Consider the following 19,817-nt stretch of genomic DNA (forward strand, 5'->3'; position numbering starts at 1 on the left):
GAACTAAATGCTTTCTTGGCTTAGGGAGCTAGGACATACAATAGAAATTCACCAGCTAAAAGCTTAAGAACTTGCATGCAAGCAGCATCTTTTTCTGATTTTTTTATGCTTGGGTGCCCCCTGCTGGAAAGAAACTCTTTGTATATTGCATATATTTACAAACTGCAGGGCTCCCCTGAGCACATGCACAGCCTTTATTCTTGTTTGTAGTCACACCTGTGCCGTCCATGACAAGCACTGCCACCCCAAAAACAGAAAAATGTCTAATAGGGGAAATGATACTCCAGTAGCCCAGTTGGCAAATTAAGTAATTTAAAGTAACAAATACATTTATAAACATAAATAGCAAAATTCATACAAACTTAGATATATATTGATTATTTGCATTTGTCAAAATCTAAAGGTTTTCTTGACACCTTTTGAAAGTTCCACAGCTTTCAAAAGGAACCCAAATTGATTTAGGTACATTTAAATTGGACAGTCATAAATATGGATTTCTTGATCATCACCAACTGATACAATTTTAGAACCATTTCCGTTGTATTGCACTCCCCAGACCTGTGAACAAACCAAAAATCTGTTAAGATTGATTGCATAGAGTTAGGCAATAGCTTATAACAGACATTTAAAAAATTATAATGATCACAAGTCCTTTTCTTTAAAAGGTAATTTATATATGCTGTGTACCGCCCCCTGCACAAGAGAAAACCAACCCAATGGGCCCTCAGATGTTGGGCTGCAACTCCACTGTGCCTGACTATGGCTGATAGGAGTCAAACAGTGACAATCGTAGAACTGAAACAGGAGAAGCTGCCTCATATTGAGTAGCAGCAACTCATAGTCTGAGGCAGAGCTTACCCATCACTTGCTCCTTGATGTGGAGATGCCAAGCATTGGACCTGCATTCTTTGCATGCCAGGCATATACTGCCACCAAGCTATGGCCCCTCTGCCAGCAAAAGCACACTCATTCTGCTAAAAAGGCAGGCCAATGGGATTGTACTTTCAGTCTCTCACACCCCTGTTACCAGCACTTTGCACAGAGGCAAGCTGAGTGGTTCAAGCATCTTGAATTAAAATGCCAGTTTTATTTGGGGGTGGGTGGAAATCTTCCGTTTCAGGTGTTAAGAGAACTCAGTAGACAGCACTAATAGACAATTAATTGGACACACTTTCACATTTATTTTATGGAACAAAATTTATATACTACTTTTATAAGAAAACTCCACAAATATAGCAGGAAGTAACCCTTCAAATTTTGGAACGTCTCAAGACTAGTTCTATGCAGCCTGAACTAGAGGTTTTAATGTAAGGAAAGTTCCCTAGGCTGCCACAGCCGACAGCCACAAAGTTCTGTATACCTGATCTTGATGATCAAAGAAGGTATGAGCACAGGTCTTGGAAGGTACATCCCACACTTTCACGGTTTTGTCTGATGAACTGGAAAAGAACAATGATCAACAATTTTGTTCCCTGTTAATACCAACCCACCAGAAATAGGAAATGGCCTCTGTTTCCTGGAATCATCACAATTTGTGCAGTCCACTGGTGTGAGCCTCCAACCCTGAACTCGCCCTTCCCCCTTTGGGGAATTAAAAAATTCCAAGTCACATCTCTCACTTCATCTATCCTAAAGCCACGGTACTCACTATTTTGTCATGTTTATTTAGGATATTTCATTGAAAAGTTCCAGGCCTGGTGTACAAAAGTGTGACTAACACCTCCAACCCCAAAGAAAAGCAGAACAGAGCAAGCAAAAACAAAACCACCATCTGAATTGTCTGGGCAAAAAGGTCTTCCCCTGGTATTCAAAAAGGTGCCAGTGTTGGCACCAGATGTGTCCCTTGAGCAGACGCAGAAAAGGTCCTCTTTTAAGAGTGTAGCATACTAAAGAAGATGCTTGGAGCAGGGACTCTGCAGAAAATCTGAAGACTGGCATTAGAATTGTTTTTGTTTCCCTAAGTGTTTATTTGCCATGCATAATGTTCAGTCCATGTGTTGTGCAAAGCAGAAGCTGCCATGCTACATAAAGATAAAGGACCCCTGACAGTTAAGTCCAGTTGCGAATGACTCTGGGGTTGTGGCACTCATCTCACTTTACTGGCCGAGGGAGCCGACATTTGTCCACAGACAGTTTTTCCGGGTCATGTGGCCAACATGACTAAGTCACTTCTGGTGAAACCACAGCAGTGCACAGAAACGCTGTTTACCTTCCCACCGGAGCAGTACCTATTTATCTACTTGCACTTTGACGTGCTTTCGAACTGCTAGGTTGGCAGGAGTTGGGACCAAGCAACGGGAGCTCACCCTGTTGTGGGGATTTGAACTGCCGACCTTCCGATCAGCAAGCCCAAGGCTCAGTGGTTTACACCACAGCACCACAAAAACTAAGCAGATGAGTAAAGAGTAACTAACTGACCTTAGCAATACAAGATTAAAGACTGCAGTGCATTTAGTTTCCAACCGAGACCAAACTTGCAGAACTCACTGGCCTGACCCAACAAGGCAGCTGAAAGTTCAAGCATCCATGTTCCTTCACCACAGCAAAATGCAGTTCACACATTCCACTCGCTGTACACTTGATGACCGGCAGCTATCCAGTTACCAAACAACATGCAAGAAAGTGAGCCCACAGCTTGCAACTGTGTCTAATGCAGAACCTTGCTCAGTGGTGTGGCATCTGACTTCAGTCCCCAGCACTTGCAGAAAGGGCTGCCAGTCAGTGTAGGGAACCCTAAGCTAAGCTAGATCAATGGTGTGAGTCAGCGTAAGGGAATTCCTTTGTCCTGCACAACCCCGCAAGACGTGTGGCTCAATGCAGCTGTCAGAAAAATTCTGCACGGCTCATACCCCTGCAATAGATGCCCCTCATTTTGCCATGCTTGAAGATGACACCAACAGTTATCTTCCACTCACACAAACAAACCCAGGAGAACAAGGGCAAGAGCTTAGGCATGCTGCTAACACCTTGCTGTTTATGGGGAAAGCCACACACTGAAGTACATTGCAGCAGAGTAGAGCAAACCCACACTCAGTAGAGCAAGATCAGCAAGGTAAAGAAACGGAATGCCTCATACACGTTTCTCTGGGCAGCAGACCCCATTTGAGAATTTTTCCTTAGGAATTCTTTGTCATTTATCCCAATACACTCTTAATCAGACTTCTTTTAACGTCAACACATTTTTCCGTGTAGAAGATGATTTTTTTTAGTGGGTCGCCTTAAACACGGATAGGGCAGAGGGGGGAGGGGCAATTGGTTGCAGGTGCGAGTAGGAGATTGTCAGTGGCGATTGGGTGGGTGATTGGTGGCTGCTGGCAATTGGGAGTGTTGGTCAGGTGGGGGAGCGATTGTTGGCAACCCCCCGCCCCCAAAAAGCTGAACAACTCTGGGCAAACCCCCCCCAATACAGTATATTCATTTGTGAAAAACTCATCTTAAAAATAGGGGAAGCAGTTGCATAGGTTGTATTCAACTAACTTTTACTCAGTAGTAGACCTATGATTGTAATTAACTGGCCATGACTTAGGTCCATAATTTTTAAGGAGTCTGAGTATAAGTTAGTTGAATACAATCCTACAGTTACTTGGCACCTTTTGAAAATAAGGCTGCTAATTCTTAGTTCTGCCCAATTAAGAAAATCATGCACTCAGTTTTACAACTATGTGAATTTTACTCTATGAAGCTCCATTTATAAACAGGCCTTCCTCTCCACATCCCATCCACATAAATGAACGGTGATGCTCTAATGTCATAGGTTCAGGGGGCAAGTTCAAATCCACACTGAGCCTTGAAGTTCACCAGATGACGAGGGACCAGAGCCTATCTCAGCCTAGCCTGCTTTACAAGGGTGCTCTACTTACCTCTGTTGTAATTCTGGGGATTCCTCTCATGTGTTATGTGTTTGTAGTCTTGCCCCTTATAAAATTAGTGATTTAAAAAGAATGGCTTGGGGGGAGGCAGAAGAGAGTAAACCCAGCATAGGCCTGCAGCAGGCAACCATTCCCTCTGCTGGGGGTCACATACAAGCAACAGGCGTGGAAGCCCAGTGTGGGTCACCACTTCTCTCTCTCTCTCTCTCTCTCTCTCTCGCTCTCTGCACCACCTCCTTTCCCCTCCAATTCCCCCTCTCCTTGCTACCCACATGAAATTAGGCTAAGTGCTGCTCAACAATGAACCCACAGGTGACATACTCCTTTCTAGAGTTCCATGAAGAAAGTGCAAGATGAACATGCAACGCATAACCCAACCAAATCAGGTCATGTCAACATTCTACATACCTAGAAACGAAATGGGTGTCGTCAGGACAAAACGCTACATTTAGCACCCAAGATGCGTGGCCGCTCAGGGTGCCTGCCAGATTCGCATGCTGCCTGCAGAATTCAAAAACAGGCTCCAGTTTAGAAATACACCCTAACAACAGGCTCTTCAAAATAATATTCCAGGGAACTTCTGAGTTTCTTCAGATGTTTATCAGAGGATTCTCAATGAAAAGTTGGAGCAATTGTGGACAAGTGTGACAAAACGGTTGCTTCTCATGAATCTTCCTTGCAATTCTCAGCTACCTGGGAGTGATGGGTCCGTTTTACCACATTCTTCATTCAAGGTCCAAGAGATTAGCATTCCAAAAGAATAAAACGTATGTGCTAGACTGCATCCCATATTTCCTGCCATGTGAAAGGGTTCACACTTCATGGAAACGCAACCAACATCATCACTTAGCAGGATATGACTTATCCCTTAATTCAACCTTCCCCAACCTGGTGCCCTCCAGATGTCTGGCTCCAACCCCCATCATCTCTAAATAGTTGCCATGCAGCCTGGGGCTTATGGGAGATGGGGTTCAACAGCCGCTGGAGGGCAAGAGGCTGGGGAAGGCTGCCTTTATCAGTCACATTAATTACAACCTTCGTCTTCCAAAGGAAAAGGACTAACAACATCAAAAGATGCTTCTTTGCAGAAGCCAAATGGAGGAAGGTAAATATTTTTATGGTGGTCCAGGGGGAAAATGGGCTCAATGAACCAATACCACCTGGTATAAAGGCAGCTTCCTAGGGGCTGATGGCTGGATGGGAACAAAACAAATCCAAGGAAAAAGAGGTTTTTTGTAGCTATTAGACATGTCAACCAAATAGAACTTCCACATTCAGACATAGAAGGCCGCTCTTGCAGGATACCCAAAGGCATCTGGGTGGCCACCAGTGTTTGAAACTAACTGGGCACCAGGCACCTCCTGTAACAGAGAATGGGCTGATTGTGAGGAATTTCTTATGTCTTGTCGCCGTGTATTGCAACTAATTTAAATTGCTGGCGCTTCTAAGAGGCTGTTGCCTGTTGCTGGCTGCCGCTTGGATCTACTTGCACACGTGAATGCTAATGCCACCCTACATTAGAAAGACATGAGAAAGAAGAAGAAGAGAAGGAGTTTGGATTTGATATCCTGCTTTATCACTACCCGAAGGAGTCTCAAATCAGCTAACATTCTCCTTTCCCTTCCTCCCCCACAACAAACACTCTGTGAGGTGAGTGGGGCTGAGAGACTTCAACGAATTGTGACTGGCCCAAGGTCACCCAGCAGCTGCATGTGGAGTAGCGGAGATGCGAACCCGGTTCCCCAGATTACGAGACTACCGCTCTTAACCACTCCACCACACTGGCTCTCTAGAGAGAAAGCGGCTGCCTGCTGCTGGTGTGTCTCTGCTGCTCAGCTGCATTTGAGTGTTTCTCCACCAGACACAGGAGGCTGAGAAAGAACAAGCAAATGTGGGAGGGTGCCATAGGGGAGGCTTTTATTCAGGATTAAATCTGCACTTCAGAGAGCCTGTCTGAGTGCTGGGAGGGAAGGAGCCACCACTGTGGGAGGAGGGACGGAGGTTGAGATCTCTCCGACGACAGAGGGAGGGAGGGAGAAGAGGTATGCATGTGTGTGCCATTTGGAGAAAAGGGTTGTTTCCATCCCTGATCTGGTGTTTGTCTTCTACTTGCAACAGAACTCCATGGGGCTTCTTCCAAAGTAAAATGTGCATGGTTGCCTGTGCTTGAATGGCTGAAGCCGTGTGTGACTGTTAAGGCTGGAGTGAACATATGAAGGTAACGTCTCCTCCAGGATCAGTGCTGCCTGGCCAGCTAGGGGTTGTGTATGTTTTAAAGTATACCATGTTCACTCTACTGCCTCCTGCAGTTTATCTTGCCCACTCACCACCCCACCATTTCTGCCTTTGGGGAGGAATCCCAGCTTTCTCATGACCTCTTCCTCCCCCCGCCCCACCAGATCATTCTCCTTTTCATTGTCTGGATATTTCCCCCATTTCTTCCCTTCTGACCACCCAGACCCCTTCTAAAGGGACAGTGTTCTGTGTTTGAATCCTGTCTCTGCAGGCTCCATTCTGCTCTCCTCCTTCCTTCCTCCTTTATCTTAAAATGCAGTGGCCCCTTTTTTCCCCTCCTCTCCCCAACTCTTGTAAGATCCTTCCCATTTTCTTTCAAATCTAGGCCACCAAACCTACCCTATCATGGTGATGGCCTATTTCGTTTTTCTTTCTTTCTTTTTGACTTTTCTGCACCCTAAATTTGGCCTGGCCAGCTTTGTAGGTGAAAATTTAACACAGCCTTTCTTTAGTGGAGGAAGCCATGGGAAGCATGCAGATTTCCTTGCCATTGCCATCGCCATCTAACAATCTGAAGAATGGCCCACTTCCATATCGATTCTATTGATACTTGTTTTATTTGGTAGTTTTTCTGATGGTGTTCTGGCTCACTTATAATTGTTTGTCTCAATTGTAAACTAACTTGTGAATCCATTGGATTAAAAAGCTAGCAAGCAATACATGCACATGCACATGCACGCATTGGGCCTCTCTGCCATCAGCTGCGTAGGCTGTAATAAGTGGTGTTGTTGGTTAGAACAGAATCAGGAAATGGTAGTTACTCTGGATTTATTTGCCCAAAACACAAAGGTATGGTCTGGGGTGCTCATTTTATTTTTGATGCTTTCTTTTTAGAATGGTTAATTGCTTCCATTGTTCAAAAGGCCACAAAAGACACCTGGAATAACCCAAAGGAATCAAAACAGCAGCAAAAAGGTGGGGAACCACCACTGTTAAATTTGATTCTGCTTGATGATATACACAATTCATTTTCAGCTTTGTAATCTGGGGGGGGGGGGTGGCTAGACTTTCCATTGTTGTGACCATAACCTAGGCTTTAGGTGCCATGTGATGACTAGTTTGTATATCTGAGTTTCTAACTCTGTTGGCCACTGTAAGAAACTGGTAACACTAGATTAGGGTTGTCTTCTGGGGCTGTTTGCTCTTTTCTATGAAAGCAAAGTTTGTCACTGACGTAAGTGATTCAGACAGCCTTCCTCATCCTGGTGCCTTCCAGATGTTGGATTACAACTCCCACCGGTCCTGACCATTGGCCTTGCAGGCTGGCGCTGACACAGGAATTGGAGTCCAACAACCTCTGAAGGACATGCTATCAACATACATCCTGGCAAGTTTGGAAACTTCCTGTTGGTTTGGGAAACTGAGGAGCAGTTAAGAGGAGATACAAGGAGGTAGAAAGGTGTACAAGAGTCAAGGGAAAATTGACTTTTTTATCTCCAAAAGGTAAGATTTTACCATTACATTACCACTGAATCAGTTTTGAGAGACATTGCCATGCTCTGGACAGAGAAGGATTAGCACTTACACGTCATAAATCTTGATGTAGCCATCATCTGAAGCTGTGACAAGTAATTGGGAGTCTGGGGAGAATGTCAAGGAACGGATTGGCATAGCGTGCCCTGAAATATAAAAGAATCCCACTTTTATCCATGAAGGCCTGAAGATATCACATCTTGTACTGCCCCCACCCCTGCAACCCTGTTTGACCAGCTCCTTTCCTGAACTGTTTCTGGAAGCATGGGCAGGAGAAGCTCTGCTGGGAACCTGAAAACGAGGGAAGAAAGCAAAGCACAGCCTCTATATTTGGAGGCTTCAGACCACTTCCCAGAGATGGAGAGCAATCTGCTGCAAGCATTCCAAGCCTTACCTTCCAACGTGTGAAGAAGTTTTCCAGTCGCAATATCAAAGATATTGATAATTCCATCTATAGCTCCACTGGCAAGATATTTTCCATCCGGGCTCTGCAAATAACAGAGAATTTGCTATTTTTTTAAAAAATGCTACAGTGGTGCCCCGCAAGACGAATGCCTCGCAAGACGGAAAACTCGCTAGACGAAAGGGTTTTCCGTTTTTTGAGCTGCTTCGCAAGACGAATTTCCCTATGGGCTTGCTTCGCAAGACGAAAAACGAAAACGTCTTGCAAGTTTGTTTCCTTTTTCTTAACACCGTTAATACAGTTGCGACTTGACTTCGAGGAGCAACTCATAGAATGTGGTGTGGTAGCCTTTTTTGAGGTTTTTGAAGACTTTGGTGATTTTTGAAGCTTTTCCAAAACTTCTTTTAAACTTTTAAAACTTTTTTGGGGGGTTTTGGATTTTGGGTTGGGGTGTTTGGAATTCAAGGACTTGGTGTTGGGGAGGGGTTTGCAAGAATCTGGAAGCTTGTGTGTTTTTTTCTGCATTTTTATGATTTTCTGTGACCATTGGGCCACTCTGCTGTTTTTTTAAAAAAATTCTGGATTAGAATTTCTGTGTGGTGGGTGGCTGGGGGAATAGTTGAGGAGGGGGTTCTTCAGCAAGAAGCAAAGAGTGGAAGAGGAACCTTCTTTGAGTTGTCCCCCAGAGTCTTAGAAAATGTACTGTGCACTTTGTTGATTTTTAAATGTTTTTCTGTCATGTTTAGAAACTTAATTTATTGTTCCTTCAATTTTTGAAATGCTCTTTACAGTATGTGTGACTTTAAAGAGTACTTAATAAACTCTTGTTGTACCAAATTTGGCTTTGTTTGGACTTTTTTTGACCATAGGAACGCATTAACTGGATTTCAATGCATTCCTATGGGATTTCGTGCTTCGCAAGACGAAAAATTTGCTAGACGAAAAAACTCGCGGAACGAATTAATTTTGTCTTGCGAGGCACCACTGTATCTTCCTCCATCCCCAAGTGCAAGCAGGCATAAAAGGAAAACATATTCTATTTAGAGAAATTTACAGACCACCTAATCAAAACAACCACCACTAAGTTGAAATAAAAAGCTTTTTGAAAGCATCTAGAACAGCATAGAAAAGATGCCTGCCTGTGTTAATGTTAGGAAGATTGCTCCAAAGCATAGACTGGATGAGTCCAAACAGATGAGGAATGAACATTATGTGGCATTTTGTGAAAGTGCAAGTTCCACAGATCAAAGTGGTCAAGTACGCATGTAAGGGGTAAGGTGATCTTTCATGTAAACTGGTCTGAAGTTCTCAACAGCTTTATGTAATAAGAGTAAACCTTGAACTTGTCTGAGTAACAAACTGGCACCCAGTGCAAATCTTGAGCTATAATATGCTGCTCTCAACAACTGCAGTATTCAAACCAATGGCAAGGACCCCCCGCCCCGAGTTCTTTGCAGTAATCCAACCTTGAAGTCACCAATGCCTTGAATACTGTGGTCACGTTATAAGAACATTACGTCAAAAGAGCACAGTTGCATCAGGCCACAGTCTAATCAAGTCCAGCATCTTGTTCTGACAATGGCCCATCAGGTGCCTATGGGAAGCCCGAGAGCAGCAGCACTCTCCCCAGCAACAGGGATTCAGACCAGAGGTTGTGGAACCCAGAAAAAGTCAGCTATACCTAAGCCTCGACCAACATCAGCCAATTTCTTTCTGGGACAAAGATGAGAAAGGCAGCCCTCTCTGCATGAAGATTAAATATGCCTGTGGGTATATCAAGCAGATCCAGTGATGGGAAAGGCTTCAAGCTGCAGCTTGACATTGCAGGTCTCTTACAAATCATCCTGCTTGGGGCTAGTTTGGCAGCATTAGGCAAGTCTGCAGAGCACTAGATGCTTTGCAGTACTGGTCTACACTCCACCAGAGGATATCAGTCTCACTTCAACAAGGCTCTGATTTTCCTGCAAGAAAACCCAGAGGTGGATCCCTAATCCCTAATCAAGTGCACCAATTGGTCCGGGGCATAAAATGTGCCAACTGCTGATTTCAGGCTATATCACAAGGGTGGTGAACCTTTTTGGCGGTATGGACCAGATCCTTATCAAGATCAGCCTCACTGGGCTGCCCATACGCCCATACGTACATGTCATCAAAATGACATAATGTACAAAGTGCTGTTAAAAGGAAGGTCTCCCCCCCCCACACTTCTGTTTCAGTTGGGGTTCCATGCAAAGCCCTTGAATCAGGAATTGGGGGAAACAGCCTTGGCCAGCTTAGAGCCTTTGGTGGGCAATGACTGGCTGGCAAGACAAAGGCTCCCCACCAGAACATATTCTAGGATCAGCTAGTGGGGACACACCTATAAATCCCATGAAAAAACAAACACTGATTGTTGACAAGTACACAGTTATATTCTTGTCGCATTCAATTTATCTGGGCCTGTGTTTTAATGTCTCTGGGCACCCATACAATTTTCCTACTGTGGGCCCCATATAGTGTGAAAGCATAGCATTTTATCTGGTTTAGATTTGCACACACAGCCTTGGGAAGAAGAAAACGGAGTAAGAGGTGCTGGAGTGGAAAATCTTCTTAAGCAGCACTTATTGATCTGCATTTTGAAACCATTAATGACCTAGCACAGCGGAGGTCTAGGGCCTGGTCATCTCTCCCTTGGCACTACTTTTTAAATGCTAGCAAAACACAGGGCATTCAGGACAAATTAGTAAGTGGTGGAGATAGTAAAAGAGGTTGCACCAAAGGCCAATTAACAGACAGGAGTCTTACATATGCAATACTCAGGATGAATTTGCCTCTTGTATCCAAGGAATATTCTTTTTTTCCAGTCTCGACACCAAAAATGTTCACTTTCCCTATGTGGCTTCCTGTTGCAACATACTGGGAGTCAGGCGAAAAAGCGAGTGACCAGGCATCCACTGTGAGAGGAGAAGGAGGGAAAAGTTAATGCTCTAAACTCCAGATTAAATATCCAACACTGATTGAACTGTTCTTATAAGTGCACAGCAATGTTGATGTATGACTAGCTGTGCATGAAAGCAGATATTAGAAGGTGCATCCCATTGCGAGCCATTATCATCGTTCACATGCTATTGTGCTCAATATCCTGGTGATGGTGTTGAAGATGATATCTGTGTAATGGTTTGAATCATTCAAAATGATTTATATTAATTATTTAACAACAACAACTTATTATTATTTATATAATAATATAAATAATATTATAATTTATACCATGCCCATCTGGCTGGGTTTCTCCAGTCACTCTGGGCAGCTCCCAACTGAATATTAAAAATACAATACAGCATTAAACATTAAAAACTTCCTTAAACAGGGATGCCCTCAGATGCCTTTTAAAAGTAAGATACAGTGGTACCTCCAGTTGCGGACAGGATGCGTTCCGGAGCTCCAGCTGGATCCTGAGGTTTTCACAACCGGAGGTGCCTGCTCTGTGCATGTGCACATGGTGAAACCTGGGAAAATACTTCCGGGTTTGCCACGTGCGTAACCCTAGGATTCGTATCGAGGTGCACGCAACTAGAGGTACCACTGTAGTTGCTCACTTTCTTGACATCTGACAGGAGGGCGTTCCACAGGGCCGGCGCCACTACTGAGAAGGCCCTCTGCCTGGTTTCCTATAACCTCACTTCTTGCAAGGCGGAAACCACCAGAAGGCCCTGGGAGCTGGACCTCAGTGTCCAGGCAGAAGGAGACAGGGATACAGGACCAAGGCCATTTAGAGCTTTAAAGGTCAGCACCAACACTTTGAATTCTACTCGGAAACGACTGGGAACCAATGTAGGTCTTTCAGGACCAGTGTTATGTGGTCTTGTTGGCCACTCCCAGTCACCAGTCTAGCTGCAGTCTAGCCACATTCTGGATTAATTGCAGTTTCCGAGTCACCTTCAAAGGTAGCCCCACGTAGAGCACATTGGTAGTAGTCCAAGCGGGAGATAACTAGAGCATGCACCACTCTGGCAAGACAGTCCACAGGCAGGTAGGGTCTCAGCCTGCGTACCAGATGGAGCTTGTAATCCTTACAAACAATCCAATAAGGTGAGTCAGGATTAGTGATGCTAAATTCTTGAGAATAATCTTTTGGAGAATATTCTCGAGAATATTCTTGATTAATGAGAATATTAGAGAATTTTCATTTAAAATAGAATATTCATTATAGTTAAAGTTAAACCATTCTAAGGTGATGGCACCAGTAATGGTCATGTTAAGGTTTGGTATAAGGAAACTCAGTAGTTAAATCATATTTTATTCTTCCATTAGAACACGTATTGTATATGTTACAGGACTAGTCAAAAAATCCAATTGGCATGTTAAGGTTTGATACAAGTAAATTTAGTAATAGGCTATCTTGTGCTTCTAATAGCTCTAACACTTAATAACTGTTTTGGTGACTAAAACGCAGCTTGATAAACAAAACTATATGCATACATATAAAAATGATAATATATTTCAGTATGTCAATCCCTGGTAAATGGCACCTTGTACCATTGAATGGCACTGCAAAAACCAGTTACTGGCACTAAATAAAAATATAGAAACACCAACTGTTTAAATCAAAGCCACCTCACATGCTGTTACACATAATTGTATAAGCCTAGGTACTTTTAAGTGTATAAAGCATTAAAGCTACTTTCTGTAAAAAAAATAACACTGTATGGCCAAGGGTACAGAATTGTTAAGAATAAGGTCACACCAAAATAGAAAAAAAGGCTATTACATGTAGCTGAAATGCATGTGAATTAAAATGCACATCAGATTAAATGAATAGCATTTTTAAAACTAAAAAATAAATAAATAATGCTCACATTTCAGAACTGCCAGTGGTGAATGACACAATGCCCAGTAATGTAAGTGGATCAAAAAAATCATTATTCATTACTTACACTGGCTTGACTATTTACTAGATTTTTAAAATGTGGGTTGTAAAACTGGTTCTTACATTCAAATTTATAATTTGAGAAGAATATTCTCCAGATAATTTTCTAGCAGAGGATACAGTGGTACCTTGGGTTAAGTACTTAATTCATTCCGGAGGTCCGTTCTTAACCTGAAGCACCACTTTAGCTAATGGGGCCTCCTGCTGCTGCTGCAGCATGATTTCTGTTCTCATCCTGAAGCAAAGTTCTTAACCCAAGACAATATTTCTGGGTTAGCGGAGTCTGTAACCTGAAGCATCTTTAACCTGAAGCGTCTGTAACCCGAGGTACCACTGTATTCTCATTCTCGATAACATTCTCCGGAGAATATTCTCACCTCACATCACTAGTCAGGATTACTATCCTCCATTCTGCAGATGGAGAAAAAGAAGCTGAGAAGAAGTGGCTTACCTGAAATTCAGCTAGTGAACTTCATCACAGTGACAAGGTTAAAACTGGGGCCCCTTACTGAATCATCACCAGCTCAGTCACATTGGAACTGTCCCAATGAACAAACCATCTGAGCAAACATGCAGAGCTCTACTTCCTAATGGAACAAATTACTAACTCCCCATTGACTTCTATGGGATCCACAGCCTGATCCTGTGTCAAGTTATTCAGAAGTCAGTACTGAAGAGTTTAATGTGATGAACTACAGTCAGCATGCATATGATTGCAGTTAGTTGTGACTAGATTTTTATGGAACATATGACCCTTAAGGTCTTCAACACCAAAATTATAGCTCAATTGCTCTATGGAATTCCAATCTGGCTGCTAGGGTTTACCCAGATGGTTGAACAAGTGCAGGCAGCTTTCCTTTTAAAGATTTTTGCTGTCCCACGCTGTGTACCCTATGCAGCCTTGTGTCTAGAGGGAGGTCAACACAAGGTAGAGACTGTTGCCTGGACGAGATTTCTTCTATGCTGGTTAAACATCTGCCTCACAACAGATAAAGATCCTCTCCTTAGTGAAGTGTTGCTAGATCCCTTTCTTTCCCCAGGGCTACAACAGTTTAACACAAAGGTACAGCAACTTGGGCTGTCAATGGAACTTCTGCGTTCAATGTCCCTACCATCTGCCAAGGCTAGGTTGTCGGACAATGAAAGCCAGATCTAACAGTAGCAGCACAAAAAACATGCTCCCCTCTTTACTTTCTTGGGCACATGAAACTAACCACAACTATCTCAATTTTTTGTTTAACCCTCAAGAAAGAAGGGCATTTTCGCTGGCCAGGTTCAACTCAAACCCATCAAAACCTCCTTTGGAGAAACGTTCTCGGGCAAGGCGGAGTGAGGTACAGTGGTGCCTCGCAAGACGAAATTAATTCGTTCCGCAAGTCTCTTCGTCTTGCGAGTTTTTCGTCTTGCGATGCACGGTTTCCCATAGGAATGCATTGAAAATCAATTAATGCGTTCCTAGGGAAACCGCCTTCAGGCCAGGTCCGGGGACAGTCTGTCCCCGGACCTCTTCTGAAGTCGGGGGGGGGGGGGACAAGGGCTTTTCTTCCCACCCCCAGCATTTTAAAAAACCCCGGGCCAGCGGAGGACTTCTCCGCTGTCCGGGCGATCTTAAAATGCTGGCGGGCGGCATTTTAAAATCGCCCCGGGACAGCGGAGGACTTCTCCGCTGTCCGGGGCGATTTAAAAGCCCTCCGGGACAGGCAGGCAGGGGGGAGCAAAGACTTTCGCCCCCCGCCCGCCTTCAGAAGGTGTTCCCGCCGCCCGGCTTCGGAGCACCGTTCCGAAGCCGGGCGGCGGCGGGAGGTGTTCCCTCCCCCCCGCCCGGCTTCGGAGCACCGTTCCGAAGCCGGGCGGCGGCGGGAGGTGTTCCCTCCCCCCCGCCCGGCTTCGGAGCACCGTTCCGAAGCCGGGCGGCGGCGGGAGGTGTTCCCTCCCCGCCACCCGGCTTCGGAGCACCGTTCCGAAGCCGGGCGGCGGCGGGAGGTGTTCCGGCCCCGCCGCCCGGCTTCGGAGGAGCCTTCCGAAGCCCGGCGGCGGCGGGAGGTGTTCCCGCCCCACCGCCCGGCTTCGGAGGAGCCTTCCGAAGCCCGGCGGCGGCGGGAGGAGGTGTCCCCGCCCCGCCGCCAGGCTTCGGAGGAGGTCCGAGGACAGTGGGGAAGACCCGCTGCGCTTCCCCGCTGTCCCTGAGATTTCCCTATGGGCTGTCGTCTTGCGAAGCAAGCCCATAGGGAAATTCGTTTTGCGAAGCGCCTCCAAAACGGAAAACTCTTTCGTCTAGCGGGTTTTCCGTCTTGCGAGGCGTTTGTCTTGCGGGGTACCACTGTAGAATCTGCCCATGTGATGACCACCTGGTGGAAACTCTTACTTATAAGGTTCTTAAATGTAAACTATATGCTGATCTCCACCAGCAATTCCTAGAGCAACTCTGCATCCCCAAATAGAAACCAGAGTCAGTGGTCATACACTTTCTACTATTGGGGAATGACCAGGAGCTCACCAAGTTAGTGGCCAAATATCTTTATCTGGTATTCTGTTGTTGAAACACATTGCAGACGACTGATCTCCCTGGAGACCTAGAGATGTGACAATAGTCTGCTCTGCCTCTCCTTTTTTTTTGGTAAATGTTTTGTGCCACGGGGGAAGTGGTAACTCTGTACTGTTATGTTATGGATGTTTGTATGTGATGCCAACAAAAGGTTTGATGATGATATGTTCACCTTGTAATCCGCCACAAGGTCCTCTTTTATGAAAATAGCAAATACATACATAAAGCTTTAGTTAATGTTTTAAATTAAATATCAACAATAAATCAATAACCTATTAATTACCTTCCTCTCAAAGGGTTCAGAGCAATGTATAACTCTCATATAAATTTCATAACACATATACTAGAAACAGTATGCTAAAAATAAATATTAACTACTCATCAGAACACTTGCAGCCCTTGAACTGTATATTCTTAGAAGAAGTGTGCATGCACACGAAAGCTTATACCAAGAACTAACTTAGTTGGTCTTTAAGGTGCTACAGGAAGGAATTTTTTTATTTGTATATTCTTAGTAGTCAGAGAACTTTTGAACTTTACCAGGTCCAGCATCTATTGACTTGATCTGTTTGCCAGTGTCTAAATCCCAAATACGAATGTGAGCATCTAAAGAACTTGACGCAGCAATGGTACCCGTGTGACTAATATCCACCGAAACTACACCCAGCTGATGACCTTCTAATGTCCACTTGAGATCCAGCTTCTCTCCGTTCCTTTGCAAAATAAAAGGAAACTAAAATTTAAAAACAATACATGTTTCTTCATATGGCACACCTATCACCACATTCTGAAATTCTGTTCTGCATATTTTTCCATTTCCATGTTAATTTTGGTTTTCACAATCCATTGCCCTCCCCAAATTTCAGTCTTCCACATGAAAAGGAGATGAAATAATTATGCACATAGAAGTCCCAAGAAAGTCAATGGGAAAGGCCTTAGCTCAGTGGCAAGGATCCCACATTCAATCCCTGGCATTTCCAGGAAGGAAACACCCTTGTCTGAAACCCACTGTCAACACTTTCGAAACCACAAGTTACTAACAGCACAATGAAAACAATTTTTTGCAAGGCTTGCTTGGGTAAATCAAAGCACAGCTTAAAAATCAAATCTGAATTTGTGTTGAACTACAGCGTGTATACACAGGAAACCAAATTATATCAGAGCTAAAAGAAAAAGGATTAGACAAGTTCACAGAAGTTATACCAGCAGCAACTAGCTATGATGCCAAACAGACCAGCACATGTTTACATCAGGCTCCTGGCTTCTCGAGAATTCAGTTTAACCAATTCTTTTTCTTTCTTTCTTTTTTGGAACTCACCATTTCCAGACTTTCACCATGTCATCCAAAGAGCCTGAGATGACTGTTTCTGAGCCATCGTTTCTATTCTTCCCCCAGGCCACTGACCAGATGGCGTCATCATGTGCTGGGAAAGAAAATAACTGATTGAAAGATGAATGCAAGATGATTCCAAAAAGGAATGCAGTTTAACAGCTGTGGTTATCTTAAGTTTTACTGGATAACAGCAAGGTGTCACAGATAGTATCAATTCTGCCCTAATATCCATTAGTCCACTCTGGACACAATTTTAGAAGTAGATATTTTTCTCCTTTGTTTTACTCAGCTAGTGAGGTGGGGTAGGGGTGGGTGGAGTAACAGAAAATATGGCTCCATATCCAAAGTGTCTTTAAGTTAACATCTTACATTAAAAACCTGATAGTACCAAATTATCGAAGGCTTTTCACCAAAGCCAGACTAAACGTCTTTCCTTCTGCAGTGTTGGATGGCAGGTTGAGAGGAGTTCCCTACCAGGACAGACTTTGCTCGTGGTGCTCAAGACATCAATTCCATAAAACATATTTTGTTGCACTGTGCAAAATATGAGCAAGCCAGGGCTGAACTGATATTACCCTTGCTGGTACCTTTCCTGGGAAAATCAGAGGCTTACTATATCAGGTTCCTATTGGAAGACCGGACAAACGCTAGAACATTAGCAGTGGCAAAGTTTTTATCGGTGGTTGCAAGAACCAATGATCCCTATATTCTGAACAAAATGCTTGTTTAACTTGGAGGTAGGCTGTATGAATTGTGTATTGCCTTGTAACGATTTGTTGAGTCTCTGGACTGTAATAAAGGTTGATGATGATATCCAAAGTGACTAGGTCTGACACACTATCATTGCTCTAGGAAACTGGTTCCATTGTCAAACTGCTCGTTCTCAAGAACGGTACAACCAAAATCTACTCTCCTGCAATTAAAGCCCATTAGATCTAATCATGTCCTCTTGAACAGCAGAGTTTAAGCCTTTGCCAGCTTTTATTTAGGAAGCCATTTGAAGAGTGTTAGGATGTCTCTCCCACCACCCCGTTTGTCTCTTCTCAAGACTGTACATAACTTCTCCAACCTAGAGACTACAAATCCCATCATCCTGACCAGTGACCATGCTGACTGGGACTGAAGGGAATTGGAGCCCAAGAACATGTGATAGGCCAAAGGTACCCTCTCCCTATGGTATCAGAAATTATGACAGCTGGATACAATTTGGATTCGTTTTTCACACTTTTCCCTTTTCTGATCCTTAATTTTGTGTCTTCATATTTCAAACATACCAGAAATCACGACAACTAGAACATTTCTTTCATAAATTCTTTTTTTCTTTCTTTCTTTGAACAGTTAAGATGGAATTCATAACTTATGTTAAAAGTCTATACCTTTCTCATACATTCAATTTGCCAGCTTTTGTTAATCAGGCACAAAGTAGGATTATTTCCTCACCTTGTTCTTGCTTGAAGAGAATACTGTACTAGGGGAGAAAAAGGAATATCCCTGTTATAAAGTAATAAAATTTAAATCATAAAATTAAAAGTTGTGGCTCTGATACACTTACTTGTGTAGTCATTTCTTCATACAAACTGAGGACACACAGAATTGGTCTGGGGAAGGAAAGAGGGGTAGTCAAACCAAGGTAGAAACATTCCCAGTGAAGAAATAAATGTGCGTAAGATCAAGTTACAAGGAAAGCAAAAAAAAATAAACAATGTAGAGAGCAAGAAAACAAGCTACATGTTCTAATTTCACCTCTGCCATAAATTCACTAGGTCATGATTTCCAAGTCCTAAAAGGTTGGTGCTGTGATGTTTTTACTATAATGATCTGTATGTTCTCATATATCAGATAGAGAGATAGATAGCTTTAATTTTATTGTTTAATTGCTTTTTAATGGCTCTTCCCACCCACCCCTCTTTATTTTCAGCTGTTTCTATTTTATCTGTAAGCCGCCTGGAGTTCCTGTCATGGAAAAAAGGTGAGTCCAAAGAAATATAAAAATAGCAGACGAGGGAGCCGCCGCCGAGGTCGCCCTCTCCCCGAGGTGGCGGAAGGGGAGGCCTTTCCCCTCGGCTTCCCATCCCAGCCAATGGCCCAAAGTTCGCCCCAAGGCGCCCGAGGCAGCAGCGCAAGGGCGGCCGCATCCAGCGCCTCCCCGGGCAAGAGGCCCACCCTGAGGGGGGGGGACCCCTTCCTCGCTCTGCAGAGGGAGCCCCCGAGGGAGGCGAAAGGGATGTTGCTATGGAAACGCGGCCTAGCAAACCCCGCCCCCTCCCTCGCCTTCCCCGCACGCAGTGCTCGCCTCTAATTCAGAGATCTTTGTCTCGACGGATATAGCGATAGTTCAACCCGTCTCCAAGGCTCCCCGCAGCACTTCCGGCGCCTCCTGGTGACGCAGACGATGACGCGCCGCGCGCCGCCAGGAGGTCGTGGAGGAGGGCGGGGAAATCCTGGCAAGCCCCGAGAGGGGCTTCTCTGCCGCCACCTGGTGGGCAGGAGGCCGTTTGCCGGGCGGCGTCCTTTGCGCTTTCCGCTCGCTGCTGCCCCTTGTGGCTGCGGAGAGGGCGTCGGGCTGCTGGCGCGCGGGGGCTCCGTCGCCAGGCTGGGTCGCCAAGCAACTCTGGGCCGGGCGGGGGGGCAGCGCGCTTCTGCAAACACAAAAAGGAATATGGGGGCCTCACACGTCCCATATCCTTTTGCACTGACTTTGCTAAGACCATCAAACGTGGTTTTCACCCTCCTTTCGTTTCATTGCCTTCCTGGGAACTTCCAAAACTCCAACCATCAGCCACTCTTTTCCTTTCTTTTCTGCGCAACCGCTAAGCTGAAAAGGTTTGGGGGACAAGCGTCCTACTTTATTTCCAAACACTGCATGTTCTGTAGCTTCACACACTTCTCGTGCATGCCCCCCCACCCCTCCCAAAAATGAATGCTGGGAACTGTAGTTTGCCAAGGGCGGTGTTTCTGCAGCCCTCGTGCTAAAAAGCCCACAAAGCTGC

The 19,817-nt window shown here is 44.6% G+C and overlaps 1 protein-coding gene across 4 annotated transcripts; it reads right to left on the reverse strand.

The window, feature by feature from the left end:
• Positions 1–150: 150 nt before the first annotated feature.
• On the reverse strand, positions 151–19,231 carry SKIC8 (SKI8 subunit of superkiller complex). Of its 4 annotated transcripts, none has more exons than XM_080980852.1 (11): positions 19,121–19,231; positions 18,380–18,425; positions 18,268–18,295; positions 16,813–16,918; positions 16,035–16,207; positions 10,825–10,973; positions 8,032–8,125; positions 7,690–7,783; positions 4,278–4,370; positions 1,361–1,439; positions 151–558 (listed from the first exon to the last, which is right to left on the reverse strand). In XM_080980852.1, the coding sequence occupies exons 2-11, from the start codon at positions 18,389–18,391 to the stop codon at positions 469–471; spliced, it is 918 nt and encodes a 305-aa protein (XP_080836978.1). In that variant the 5' UTR covers positions 18,392–18,425; positions 19,121–19,231; the 3' UTR covers positions 151–468. The 4 variants fall into 4 exon arrangements, with proteins under 4 accessions (XP_080836978.1, XP_080836981.1, XP_080836980.1 ...); XM_080980855.1 differs by having other exon boundaries at positions 18,268–18,290; positions 19,121–19,207; XM_080980854.1 differs by having other exon boundaries at positions 18,204–18,290; positions 19,121–19,207.
• Between the last annotated feature and the right edge of the window lie 586 nt (positions 19,232–19,817).

This window comes from Podarcis pityusensis (genome assembly GCF_964106645.2).
Source record: "Podarcis pityusensis genome assembly, chromosome: 14".
Lineage (NCBI taxonomy): Eukaryota > Metazoa > Chordata > Lepidosauria > Squamata > Lacertidae > Podarcis > Podarcis pityusensis.